Below are 13,899 nucleotides of genomic sequence, written 5' to 3' on the forward strand. Positions count from 1 at the left end.
CGTCCATTGGAAGTAAAAGTAAGGAAGAAGAAGAAGAAGAAGAGTTTGGATTTGATATCCCGCCTTTCACTCCCTTTAAGGAGTCTCAAAGCGGCTAACATTCTCCTTTCCCTTCCTCCCCCACAACACACACTCTGTGAGGTGAGTGGGGCTGAGAGACTTCAGAGAAGTGTGACTGGCCCAAGGTCACCCAGCAGCTGCATGTGGAGGAGCGGAGACGCGAACCTGGTTCCCCAGATTAGGAGACTACCGCTCTTAACCACTACACCACACTGGCTCTCGAGAAAAGGTTCCAAGCAATTTAAAAGCAAAATAAATAAGTTATATTACAAAAAGAATTAAGTTTAATTTAATGTAACAAAAATTACATTAACAAAGATACAGGATGTAGATTTTTCTTGAGCTGGGAACCATGCTGGCTGCTGGCATCTTCCAGGAAGGCAAGAGCAAAAGAGAGGGAGGAAGAAGCAAAGGCTGCTAGAAGTCTCTCCCATGTTAATGAGCTGACTTCTGGCTCCGGTTAACACTTTTATGCCCACAGGTGTAAGTCAGTAACTGTATACAGTGGTACCCCAGGTTACATACGCTTCAGGTTACAGACTCCGCTAACCCAGAAATAGTACCTCAGATTAAGAACTTTGCTTCAGAATGAGAACAGAAATCGTGCTCCAGCAGCACGGCGGCAGTGGAAGGTCCCATTAGCTAAAGTGGTGCTTCAGGTTAAGAACAGTTTCAGGTTAAGAACGAATGAAGTACTTAACCCGAGGTACCACTGTATTGCCAAAAAATAAAAAATTGTCCAATAGCACCTTAGCGACCAGCTAAGTAGTTCTGGGTATAAGCTTTCGTGCGCATGCACACTTCTTCAGATTTGAAGTATATTGCCAGTTTCTCTTCTCTGACAAGCAGATGTGTCCATGCAAAGAACATACAAACATAGCATGTTAAGTCCCTCCCCCTTAAGAGTCCCATCTTGACTCAAAGCTTCTCACATGTAAAGGTTTGCTCAGTATGTCAGCTGTCTGATGGGGCAATAAACTGGTTCCACAATTCCACTCTGGACATGTTCACAAATGTAGTGATATCTCACCCCAATGTGTTTTGTGCATGCCAGGAATTTATTGGTCCTTGACAGCTTTGTACTGCTGACCTGCATCATCTGGATAGGTTCACATTTACTCAGTCCAAGGTCCGCAGTCTCAGGGCCATGGATTTGAGCCACACATTGAGCAAAAGATTCCGGCTTTGCAGGGGGTTGGTCTAGATGACCCTCAGGATCCCTTCCAACCCTACAATTTTATGGTTCTATGAAAGAGCTTACTACTCTAGACAAGTTCTTTAAAGAGGCGGCAGCAGCGGCTGGAGGACTCCCAAGGAGAGGGGAGAGGAGAGGAGACTGATGGAACACCCCGCAAGGGAGGGTGTTTGAAAAAGGGTGAGAGTCTTGCCAGCTCTGCAGGCAAAGAGTGACCTAACTGGGCTCCTGAGCTCCACAGGGGTGCCGTAGAAAGAAGGGAGCCGTGGACCCAAAAAGGTTGAAAATCTCCGACCTACGTGTTGCCTGAGCCCCATAACCTGATGCTGCAGGTTTGAACAAAAAGCTTTACTTTCTCATACAGAGTTAGCACAATTGCCGATTGGACGCAGGTGGCGCTGTGGGTTAAACCACAGAGCCTAGGACATGCCGATCAGAAGGTCGGCGGTTCGAATCCCCGTGACAGGGTGAGCTCCCGTTGCTCTGTCCCAGCTTTTGCCAACCTAGCAGTTCGAAAGCACGTCAAAATGCAAGTAGATAAATAGGTACTGCTCGGGCGGGAAGGTAAATGGCGTTTCCGTGCACTGCTCTGGTTCGCCAGAAGCGGCTAGACATGCTGGCCACATGACCCGGAAGCTGTACGCCAGCTCCCTTGGCCAATAAAGCGAGATGAGTGCCGCAGCCCCAGAGTTGGCCACAACTGGACCTAATGGTCAGGGGTCCCTTTACCTTTACCTTTTTAACAAGCACATAAAAATTTGGTTAGATTCTACATCTGCCCTCATTTGCCTTTAAACAAATGTTCCCCATGAAAACATCTGGGCTAGTTTCAGAAGTTACAGCAAACAAGTCTCCATCCGATGGCAGTAAAAGCAACGAAGAAAAGGTTCCAAGCTGTTTGAAAGGAAAAGAAATTGGTTTCGTTACAAAAAAGGAACCATGCAGTCTTTGCGTTAGCGAAGACGGGGACTGTAAAAAACTCTTGTAGAAAGATTCATTCACGTGGTTTTCAGGAAGTCGGAGAGAAAGAGAGAGAGGGAAAAAGAATGGCTGCTGGGAGCGGTTAACTAGAGCTCATTTCTGGCTCAGGTTAATGCTTTCATGCATAAAAGGATGAGTCAGTAACTGTATACTAGAAGGCATTTTGACATTCCATAAATTTACATGGTTTCTCGCATGTGGATTATTTGATGTTTGGAAAGGTTCCACCCAGCACACTGCTTCTCCCTTGTGTGGACTCTTTGATGTAAAGTAAGGCTACCGCTCCCACGAAAGACGTTTCCACAGTCTGTGCAGATATATCTTTCCTCCGCTTTGTGGATTCTTTGATGTTTGGCAAGAGTTCCGCCATCCCGGAAGCTCTTTCCACAGTTCAAGCATTTATATGGTTTCTCCCCTGTGTGGATTCGCTTATGTATACAAAGGGTCCAGCTCGCCCGGAAGCTCTTTCCGCACTCCATGCATTTATATGGTTTCTCCCCTGTGTGGATTCTTTGATGTTTGGCAAGGGTTCCTCTCATATCAAAGCTCTTCCCACACTCCAGACATTTATACTGCTTCTCTCCTGTGCGTGTTCTCTGATGTTCAGTAAAGGTTATGCTATCATGGAGGCCCTTTCCACAGTCCACCTGTCCGGAGTTACAGTGTTTCTCGCCTTTATGGATTATCTGATGGGAAATAAGATGTCCAAGTTGACTGAAACTCTTTCCACACTCCATGCATTTATATGGCTTCTCCCCTGTATGGGTTCTTTGATGAGCAATAAGACTTCCTCTTTGGCTGAAGCTCTTTCCGCACTCCATGCATTTATATGGTTTCTCTCCTGTGTGGGTTCTTCCATGTGCAGTAAGGGAACTGCTTGTACTGAAGCTCTTCCCACACTCTGTGCATTTGTACGGTTTCTCTCCTGTGTGACTTCTGCTATGTGTATTTAACTGTGATCTATACTGGAATATTTTCTCACACACTGGACACGTAATATTCTTATTATCTTTACAGTCTTCTGGAGGGGTCAGGAGTTCATGGACCTCAGCCCCCTGGGAAGCAGATTGCTTCTTCTGCCTAGGCTTTGATTGGTTCACCTTGTGCCTTTCTCTTTGATTTCCAAACATTTCTTTCCCCATATCATGTGTGGTTGTTTCTGACAACGTTATATATGGCGCCTGATAATTCTCATTGTCCTGTCCATCACCTGCATGAGGAGGGGGCAGACAGAAAATGAATATCCTGTAAAAAGCGCAAATCACTCTGAGTTTCTTCCTCAGTCATCAAACCACTCCATCTGCTCTAACCACTGAACCACCCCATCTGTCCCCAACCACTTTCACTATCACCTAACCAACTCCATCCATTGCCAAAAACAAAGCTCTCCCTCTCAATCATCAAACCACTCCAACAATCAAACCATTCCACTAGTTACTTCTGCCATCACCAAAACAGCCCATCCATCACCAAAACAGCCAATTCCATCCATTACCAACCCCAATTCCATACCTGAGCAACATCCATCCATCACCAAACCAGCTCCATCCACTCTACACAGAATGTACTACAAAAACACCAGGAGAAGATGAAACTACTCATGGGAGTTCCAATACAGCAACATCTGGGAGACCACAGGGTTTCTCTCATCCATCTTCTATATCCAAGGACTTACCCGTCCTTTTCTTCTGGACCAACAACTCTTCTTTTTCTTCAAACCAGGTGAGGTCCAACTGGGACACCAGAGGCCATTCTTAATGGGATAAGAAGAAAGCAAAAACTGTTATTGATGCTACCTGTGACTGCAAAAGGTCGAAGAAAATCCGAACCATGTATTCTCTTTTCAGCCCTCCATCCCATCTGCCAGGCTTCAGGGAATCGGATCCCTCCCCCGGTGGCAGTAATTAAGCAGATCAAACGAAAAGAGTGCTCTTACCAGATAAGTTCTTTAACAATCACAGTGAAAGACAAGGAATGCATATCATCCTAAAAAATGGCGTTGCTCCCAGTAAAGGTTTACCCCTTCTGTCCCCATTAATCTACATCACTCCTACATCGGGTAATCTGAGCTTGTTGCCACTGCGCTTTCTGTTCCATCACTTTCCAAGTCCATCTAGTCTTAGGGGAAGGGGCGCATGGCGTCAGAAATGATGTCCAAGGACTGAATCTGCCAGCTGTCTCCTGTTCCTCACCCATTATTTTCCAGCTTTCCCCCTCTGGACTATGCCCCTCTGCAAACTAAATCAATACTGTCCTCCTGCCCTTGGGAAGGTTCAGGAAAAGGGGGGGGGGCTCACACCATTCTTCCTCAGTCCAGTCTCTGACACCATCTCAACCAGCCAGGTATTTGAAAGAAGACAAGCATATTGGAGAGCAATGCACAGACCTTAAAACAGACATAGGCAAACTCGGCCCTCCAGATGTTTTGGGACTACAACTCCCATCATCCCTAGCTAACAGGACCAGTGGTCAGGGGTGGTGGGAATTGTTGTCTCAAAAACATCTGGAGGGCTGAGTTTGGGGGTGCCTGCCTTAAAACATCTGTCTGGGGTCACCAAAGTGATTCAACCATCATCCATTACTCCACCGGTCACTCCCACCATCACCAAAGCACTCCATCCATCAACAAACCCTCTCAATCATAAAACTCCTCCCATGACCAGCCACTCCATCCACTCTGCTTAGAATGCCAGGAGATGACGAAACCACTCATGGGAGTTGCATTACTCCAACAACTAGAAGACCATAGAGTTTCCCCCATCCCTGCTCTATATCCAAGGACTTACCTGCCACTTCCTTCTGGACCAGCAGTTCTTCCTTTTCTTCAGGCCAGGAGATGAGGTCTGACTGGAGCATCAGAGGCCCTTCTTGATGGGATTGAAAAAGAAGCAAAAATTGTTATTGATGGCCCCTGTGAGTCCAGAAGTTTATAGAAAATCCAAACCATGCTGTCTCTTTTCCATACCTCCGTTCCAACCCAAAGGACCAGATCTTTGAAACGGGACAGGAATGAGAGAGGGGGAGCACTAGATGGACCTAGAAACATCAGTCTGGTGTCACCAAAGCAACCATATCCATCCATCACTGACCCCAACCACATCACCAAAGCAGCTGTGGTTATAGCAACATCCATCCATCTCTAAACCAACTCCATTTATCACCAATCGCTCCATCTGCACTGTCATGGATTCTTCAGTCGAGATTGCTGCGTTGCAGTTGGTTGGACTAGATGACCCTCAGGGTCCCTTCCAACTCGACAATTCTTTGATTCTATGTAGAATGTACTACAAAAACACCAGGAGACGACGAAACCACACATGGGGATTCTAATTCAGCAACCTCCGAAAAGCCACAGGTTTCCCCGCCCTCCATCTTCTTCTCTACCCAAGAACCCACCTGCCTCTCTTTTCTGGCCCAACCACTCTTCCTTTTCTTCAAGCCAGGAGATGAGGTCCGAATGGGGCATCAGTGGCCCTTCTTCATGGAAAGAAAGAAAGCAAAAGCCGTTATTGATGGCACCCAGGACTGCAAAGGTTTGCAGAAAATCCAAACCATGTACAGAAGATGAACTGGTCAAGTCGGTAATGATACACTGGGCAAAGGATCTGGGACATAATATTCAGATGGCAGATTGGGAAAGGTTACGGAAAACAGACCTGAAATTCACGGTATGTTGTGCTTTGAAAGAAAACTATATGAAAATGATGTACCGCTGGTATTTGACTCCTACTAAGCTGGCAAAAATGTAGGACAAGAACAAATATCTTATGGAAATGTAAAGAAAATGTGGCAGTGGACTGCAAGGGAGATGATATCTAATGAAATGAAAGAAAAAAAATAACTTTTGTTAAAAAACCAGAGGCTTTTTTATTAGAAATTACAGGTACCGACATCCCAAAGGACCAGAAAAGATTTTTTATGTATCAAGCAACAACCGCCCGAATGCTACTAGCCCAGAGATGGAAAGAACATAAGGTCCCTACCAGAGAGGAATAGCAAACCAAGCTGATGGACGATGCCAAAATGATTGGAAAACTCAGGAACCAAGAGGACAAAAGCTGTTACGCTCATTTGCCTTCAGTAGTAAACTCTCCTGGATGAAGCTAATTGCCTCTGGTCTATTTTTCTGGGGAACCCTGCAGTGTGTTTATGTTTTTACTCTGCTGACTATACATTGGGAGTCTGCTCCAAATCAATACGAGCAGAATAAATGACCAAATGGCTGGGTGAAAACTCAAGGGAAAAATCTTCTTTAGCCCAAAATGACCTCAGTAGGCACCTGAGCTGGGTGGTGCCTATCTAATTTTGGCAGCTGCACAGGAAGGCTTGGCTTAGCCAGAACTGACCATGGACTTCCTATATGGAGAGAACAATAAGGAATTCAAGAAAGTGAGTGATCTTTACCCAGAGAGGCCAAGTTCCTGTAATTATCCAGCATGACATCTTTGTAGAGTTCTTGTTGGCCTGAATTCAGCAAAGCCCACTCAATCCTGGTGAAATACACAGCCACCTCCTCAAAGGACACCAAACTCTGAAAAAAGGAGGAAATATCCATAATTCTGATGGTACCTTCCCAAAAAAAGAAAAAGAAAAGAGAAAGAGAGAGAAATATCCAAGGAAGGGAAGTAAAAGATACCGTAATGAGAACCCACCTCCAGAACCACCCCACAGTGAGTCTTTATGTACACCAGGGGTGTCAACAAAAGAGGCTTAAAGACTCTCTCAAGGCAAATCTAAAAAAAAGGAGTATAAACACTGACAAATAGGAAACACTGGCCTGCGAGCACTTCTTTTTTATTTTTATTAATTTTTATTGATTCAGCAAGAAAAAAGAAAAAACACAAATACCAAATTACACACAGGAATAACCATAGACACATAATTTTCTTAACAAACAATAAAACATATATTGGTCTTAATTAGAACCCTGTACTCCAAGAAACAGGCACAAACTGTCAAAGTTGCCTTGCGACTCTTTAAAATGAAAGTCCTCCCTCTTCTGCTGGTGGGCATTGCCTTGGGCTCACGTAGGGACTTTGAAAAATTGGAATCTATCCAAACCCAATTCCTCAGGGCCATACTCAGGATCCCCCCCTCTGTGGCAGGCGCGATCATGAGATTGGAAACCGGTTGTCAAGCCTTTAGGTATGTGGCCCTGAAAGCGAAGTTATGGCTATGGCTCAAGCTCTGTTTCAGACCGGTGGGTTTGGCCCCCTTGATTCTGAGGGATAACTTTAAATCTCCATGGGAAGGGGAGATAGTGGAGGAAGTGCAGAAGTGCGGGTTGTCCTCCCTTTATATAGAGTCCATGACGTACAGCTATGCAAAGGCGGTGATCGCTCAAAGATTAAGGGATATTGCCAGACAGGAGGACATAGCCCGTGTGAAACCTGGGTTGTTTCTGGGGGAGCAGTTGTATCGGGCTGCTCCAGCTCGCTACCTGGCGGATATCCACTATGTGGAATATCGCAGACTATTTACTGCGGCTAGGCTGAATGTTCTTGACTCGGCGGTTCTGAAGGGAAGATATGGAGGAGTCCCATATGACCAGAGATTATGCCACTGTGCATTGGGTGAGGTAGAATCCACAGAGCACATCTTACTGAGCTGTCCCTTCTACAACGATTTAAGACAGTACCTTATAACTCCATACTTACCCCAGCTCAGTTCCCGACAAAGAGGAAAGCAGACAGCATATCTGCTAAATAAGTCTTCAGGGAAAATAACTTTGTCAGTGGCTAAATTCCTTTTCCTGGCACTCAAGTGTCGGAAACGTATAACTGAATGCTTTGATGTGGGTTATCTGTGAGAGGTCTAGTACCCTAACTCTACCTTATTTATGTACCCCTATGATGTTATAGTTTATAATTATTGTGTAATGTTTTATTTCTGACTATCGGTCGAATAAAGGAAACTGATTGATTGATATTGGTCTTAACACTAAAGACCCAACCTCCCGTCCGTTCCATATTTCGATTTCATATTACTTATTGCCAATACAATTACTTATTGCCAATATCATAATTAAACTTTTTCTTAATATATCTAATTTCTTATATCTACCTTGCAACTATTACTGAAGTTCCTCGAATGCTGCAACAGAATTTAAACTACTATATTTATTTTTCAAATATTCTTTGAAAACCTCCCATTTTGAAACAACTTCCTGTTTTGATTTATTCTTTATCTTTTCTGATAGACCGTCTAATTCGGCATATTCTGTCAGCTTTTGGATCCAATCTTGTATAGAGGGGATTTCATTACTCTTCCATTTTGCCTGCGAGCGCTTCAATTGGAGAACACCCTTTACCAAAGGGGTTGTGGGCTTTGAAGATGCTCAGGACGAAAGGGAGAAACGTGCTAAGAGGGCTTGGCAAACCCTCACCACAGGTTTGTGCCCAGCTAGAATGTGTCCTTGATGCTTTTCTTCCTTGCCTGGACGGAGGATAAGAACAGTGTGTGCAAAAAGCATGAGGGTCTGTGGTGACTGGGAGTGGTCGTCAAGACCATATAACACCGGTCTTGAAAGACCTACAATGGCTCCCAGTACATTTCCGAGCACAATTCAAAGTGTTGGTGCTGACCTTTAAAGCCCTAAATGTCCTCGGCTCAGTATACCTGAAGGAGCGTCTCCACCCCCATCATTCAACCCCAGACACTGAGGTCCAGCTCCGAGGGCCTCCTGGCGGTTCCCTCATTGCGAAAAGTAAGGTTACAGGGAACCAAGCAGAGGGCCTTCTCGGTAGCGGCACCCGCCCTGTGGAACGCCCTCCCACCAGATGTCAAGGAAATAAACAACTATCTGACTTTTAGAAGACATCTGAAGGCAGCGCTGTTTAGGGAATTTTTAATGTTTGATGTTTTATCATGCTCTTAATATTCCGTTGGGAGCCGCCCAGAGTGGCTGGGGATACCTAGTCAGATGGGTAGGGTATAAATAATACATAATTATTATTATTAAAACCATGCCTGCAAACAGACAAAGCAGGGCTCAGAGTTGGCGCCAGTCAGCTCCTCCGCTCCATCAGCTCCACTAGGGGGATCCCAATAAGAGGGGAGGCCTCACCGTCTGTGCCAACCAGCTATTTGGAACCTGTGGGCAGAGGCTTTGTGCCCCTGCTGTATGGAGTTAACGTTTATTTCTACCATGCTGCCTCAGAAAACACCAACCGATGAAACAAACGAAGAAGCCACAGGAGGAGACCCCCAGACGCAATTACCTGATCAGAAGGGAGGGCCATTCCTTCCACTTCATCCCAAAGAGAAGAGGACCTGCGGCATTTTCGACTACCTGCAAAAGTGGCATGGAAAAGGTAGCAGGATAAAACATTTTGTTTTTCCCCCCCTTCAAAATGTACGTGGAAGGAAGGTGGCATGGGTTTGCTCAACTACTTTTTCAAACTGGTTCTTGAACTGATTGGAAGCAGCTTGCCCATTTTTCAAGCTCCTGAGGAAAGAATGTTTTGCTCTGAAGCACATCTGAGTTCTTTGTTAAGTCGTTTTGGGTCCTTTTTATGAGCAAAGCAGATAATAAATATAAATAGTTATGACTGAGCAACCTCAGAGCAGCTCAGTGCCTTTAACGAACTAGATTGTTGTATGTTGGATATGTGATTGTAAAACTGTAATTTGAAAAAAACAAATAATTAACGGGAAACCAAAAAACCTCACAACAGGGATCATGACTGGGAAGTGTTGCTGTTGTGCTCACAGCTCATGACCTGCCCACAGGGATCTGCTTAGCCACCTCGAGAACAGGAAGCCGGGCTCGATGCACTTCCTGTGTTCTTTAGGAACCCACCTGCTTCTTTCTTCTGGACGAACTCCTCTTCCTCCTCTTCCAACCAGGAGATGAGGCGAGGTTGAGGAAACAGAGGCCCTTCTTTGAGGGAAAAGCAGAAGATACATCATTGTTAGGGGTATGTTTTTCGTAGCTCTTTATTTTGAACCTGCTAATAAAAACAAGAATTGATGCTTTTGAATTATGGTGCTGGAGGAGACTCTTGAGAGTCCCATGGAATGCAAGAAGATCAAACCTCTCCATTCTGAAGGAAATCAGCCCTGAGTGCTCACTGGAAGGACAGATCCTGAAGCTGAGGCTCCAATACTTTGGCCACCTCATGAGAAGAGAAGACTCCCTGGAAAAGACCCTGATGTTGGGAAAGATGGAGGGCACAAGGAGAAGGGGGCGACAGAGGACAGTGTTCTCAAAGCTACCAATATGAGTTTGACCAAACTGCGGGAGGCAGTGGAAGACAGGAGTGCCTGGTGTGCTCTGGACCATGGAGTCACGAAGAGTCGGACACAACTAAACGACAACAAATAAAAACATTCTTGTTTACGTCACTTTTTCCAGGCAAACAAGACAGTTGTCGTGTGTTTCAATCTGGTTTTTAGGGCAGTGTTGGTTTTAATAATTTTTGGAATGGTTTAAATAGTTGCTTTTTTAGCTATTTTCCTGATAATTTTATTGCTTTATTATTTCTGCAAACTGCTTTGAGGTTCTTTTTCTTTAACGTTTTAAGTGGTCAGTGGGTTTGGGGAAACAAACATACACATCTCTCAACCAAAGAATGCTTACCCAGAGAAGCCAATTCCTCATAATTCTCCAGCAGGACTTCCCTGTAGAGAGCCTTCTGAGCTGGACCCAGGAGTGCCCACTCTTCCTGCGTGAAATATACTGCCACCTCCTCAAAAGACACCAGAACCTGGAGGAAAATGGAAGGCAGTTCCTATCACACACACAAAACTGTGTGATGTAACATAAGCGGTCAAGTACAACACTTCCTGTTTCTTCCCTGTATGAATTCTTTAATGCAAGGTAAAGGAGCAACTGCCACTGAAGCTATTTCCACATTCGAAACATTTGTAAGGCTTCTCCCCTGCATGAATTCAGTAAGGGCACTGTTGTAGCGGAAGCTCTTTCCACACTCCCAGCATTTATAAGGTTCACACTGAGAGCTAGTGTGGTGTAGTGGTTAAGAGTGGCAGACTCATAATCTGGTGAACCAGGTTTGCGTCTCCGCTGCGCCACATGCAGCTGCTGGGTGACCTTGGGCCAGTCACACTTCTCTTGAAGTCTCTCAGCCCCACTCACCTCACAGAGTGTTTGTTGTGGGGGAGGAAGGGAAAGGAGAATGTTAGCCGCTTTGAGACTCCTTCGGATAGTGATAAAGCGGGATATCAAATCCAAACTCTTCTTCTTCATCATCTTTTTCATCCCCTCTATGAGTTTGTTGATGAAGCTCTTTGCACATTTATAAACATTTATAAGGTTTGTCCTCTGTGTGCACTCTTTGATGTGAAGTAAGATTTGAGCGATAACCAAATCTCTTTCCACACACTGTGCATTCATGCGTTTTCTCCTCTCTGGGAATTTGATTTTCACCACCCTGAGACATACCTGATTTACCCTCCGGCTTCTGCTTTCGTCTCCCCTCTTGCCAGCTGCTTCCATCTTGAACCCTCAGCTTCCTTTGCTCCACCTGCTCTTTGGATCCTTTCGGTGACACTTCGGATTGTTGCCCTTCTGCCAGCATCCCTTCAGCATCTCCTGATGGAATAAAAAGGCAAACTGATAAAATGCTGAAGGAGCATCTTCACCCCAATCATTCAGCCTGGACACTGAGATCTGAGGGTCTTCTGGCAGTTCTCTCACTGCACAAAGTGAAGTTACAGAAAACCAGGCAGAGGGCCTTCTTGGTAGTGGCACCCACCCTGTGGAAAGCCCTCCCATCAGATGTCATGGAAATAAATAAGACCTGAAGTTGTTTCTTTCTCTATTCTTTTTTTACCACTTCTGCCCGGAATGCTCTTGCAGAAACTGCTGTACTTAACAGAAACATACTTTTTCCCCCTGCAAGCGTAGCAGTTAGCAAAAGAAAAGTGCAGGAAAGAGAGGAAATTAAACAGCAGCCCTTGATGCAAGCGCCAAAATTTTGGTTTGGAGTGACAAACATTCATATAGCTTTTGTTTTGCTTTGTTTTAGAGTGCCTTTGATTTTTGTATCATATCGTAGATTGCTTTGAGTTTACTTTTCATAAAAAGTGACTAAATGTAAATAATAATAATAATAATAATAATAATAATAATAATAAACACCTGCCACTTTGGGATAAGCGTTGTATAAATCTCCTAAAGGCAGAAAATTGCAAGCAGTACAAAGAAGGCCTTTTATTTTTGGTCCCCCATGCGTAGTTGGAGCGCATATAAATGCTCCCCGCCCCTGTTCCCCGTGTCAGCGATTGCGCATCAATTGAATTGAATTGAATCAATTGAATCAATTAAGAGGGTCACTGCCTGTACCATGGACCAATGTTTTACTCTGAACTATATTATAAGGAAATATACTATTATATTTATATTATACTATATTATACTAAGGAAATATACTATTATATTTATATTATACTATAGTATAATATAAATTATACTATACGTTAAGAATAATTAAAACAGAGAAATGTCAAATTGCCAACATCAACTGCAGACTTCTGCTATTTATACAAGAACAATGCAGAAATGAAGCTCAGTAGGCTTAAATGACAGTAAGACTAATGCTTTAGGAACGTTGTGAGGGGTGAAGCAAGGCTGCATTCTGACTTCCACTCATTTCCACTTCTATATTAATCATTTAGTGCCATGTTTAGGCAATGCAAACTCCCTGTGTCCAGGAATTAGGAACAGAAAGAACTCAATCTTGATGTATGCCGGTGATATAATACTCCACTCACTTTTCCGATCAGGTCTCAAAAATAACTTGGAGGTGTTCAGCCCATAGTGTAATCAAGAAAGCCAGCCGATAAATTAACATAAGGCCGAGATTATGATTTTCCGGCCAACGAGAGTATAAATGGTGCTTAGATCAGCCAGCTACAGAACAAACTTGTTCATTTAGGTACCTGGATATACAGTGGTACCTCAGGTTAAGTACTTAATTCGTTCCGGAGGTTTGTTCTTAACCTGAAACTGTTCTTAACCTGAAGCACCACTTTAGCAAATGGGGCCTCCCGCTGCTGCCACGCCGCCGGAGCACGATTTCTGTTCTCATCCTGAAGCAAAGTTCTTAACCCGAGGTACTATTTCTGGGTTAGCGGAGTCTGTAACCTGAAGCGTCTGTATCCTGAAGCGTATGTAACCCGAGGTACCACTGTACCCTTTATTGAAAGGCACTGAAAGTCAAAGCACAGAAAACTGAAATGCAGTTGTGGCATGAATATGTCTTAAATGTACAGCTCTGGTCCTTTATGGCAAGTGTGCAAGTAATGGGGCTGGATATGTCTTAGTCCCAGTTAAGAGTGTTAAGACCGTCAAATTTGCAGTCAAGAGAAAAGGACATTCTGTGGCAGCCCTTCAAGTTCCCTAGGAAGGGAAACTTACAATTTAAGGATGATCCATTCAAAGTCTCCCACTTCCCCTCCCAGGAGATGAAGACCTTTCCCCGTCGCCCCTTAGTTCCCCCCAGGAGGGACGTGGCTCCCTCCCTTTTGCGCCTCTTCCTCCTGGCATCCTCCTCCCTCTCGCCCCCCAATTCCGCCCCTTGACCTGGCGACTCCCCCCAGTTACCCGCCTCCAGCGCCTCTGCGAGGACGGACAGACGCAGCCGCGCCAAGCAGCTGCCCCCACTTCCACCGGAACAGGAAGCGGAAGCTCCTCCTCTCCC

The 13,899-nt window shown here is 44.8% G+C and overlaps 2 protein-coding genes across 4 annotated transcripts in view; both read right to left on the reverse strand.

Moving 5' to 3' along the window:
- Window positions 1–13,899, reverse strand: part of LOC310756746 (uncharacterized protein) — a 1,375,527-nt gene that overhangs the window by 405,963 nt on the left and 955,665 nt on the right. The window lies entirely within an intron of this gene.
- LOC310756760 (uncharacterized protein) lies at window positions 1,985–13,864 on the reverse strand. 3 transcript variants are annotated; one of them, XM_083601438.1, is made up of 10 exons: window positions 13,803–13,864; window positions 11,640–11,789; window positions 10,818–10,944; window positions 10,038–10,118; window positions 9,457–9,527; window positions 6,641–6,767; window positions 5,633–5,713; window positions 5,023–5,103; window positions 3,912–3,989; window positions 1,985–3,446 (listed from the first exon to the last, which is right to left on the reverse strand). In XM_083601438.1, the coding sequence occupies exons 2-10, from the start codon at window positions 11,691–11,693 to the stop codon at window positions 2,416–2,418; spliced, it is 1,731 nt and encodes a 576-aa protein (XP_083457564.1). In that variant the 5' UTR covers window positions 11,694–11,789; window positions 13,803–13,864; the 3' UTR covers window positions 1,985–2,415. The 3 variants fall into 3 exon arrangements, with proteins under 3 accessions (XP_083457564.1, XP_083457563.1, XP_083457565.1); XM_083601437.1 differs by having other exon boundaries at window positions 13,617–13,826; XM_083601439.1 differs by lacking the exon at window positions 13,803–13,864 and adding an exon at window positions 13,617–13,767 and having other exon boundaries at window positions 11,649–11,789.

Source organism: Podarcis filfolensis (genome assembly GCF_964270895.1).
Source record: "Podarcis filfolensis genome assembly, chromosome: 2".
Lineage (NCBI taxonomy): Eukaryota > Metazoa > Chordata > Lepidosauria > Squamata > Lacertidae > Podarcis > Podarcis filfolensis.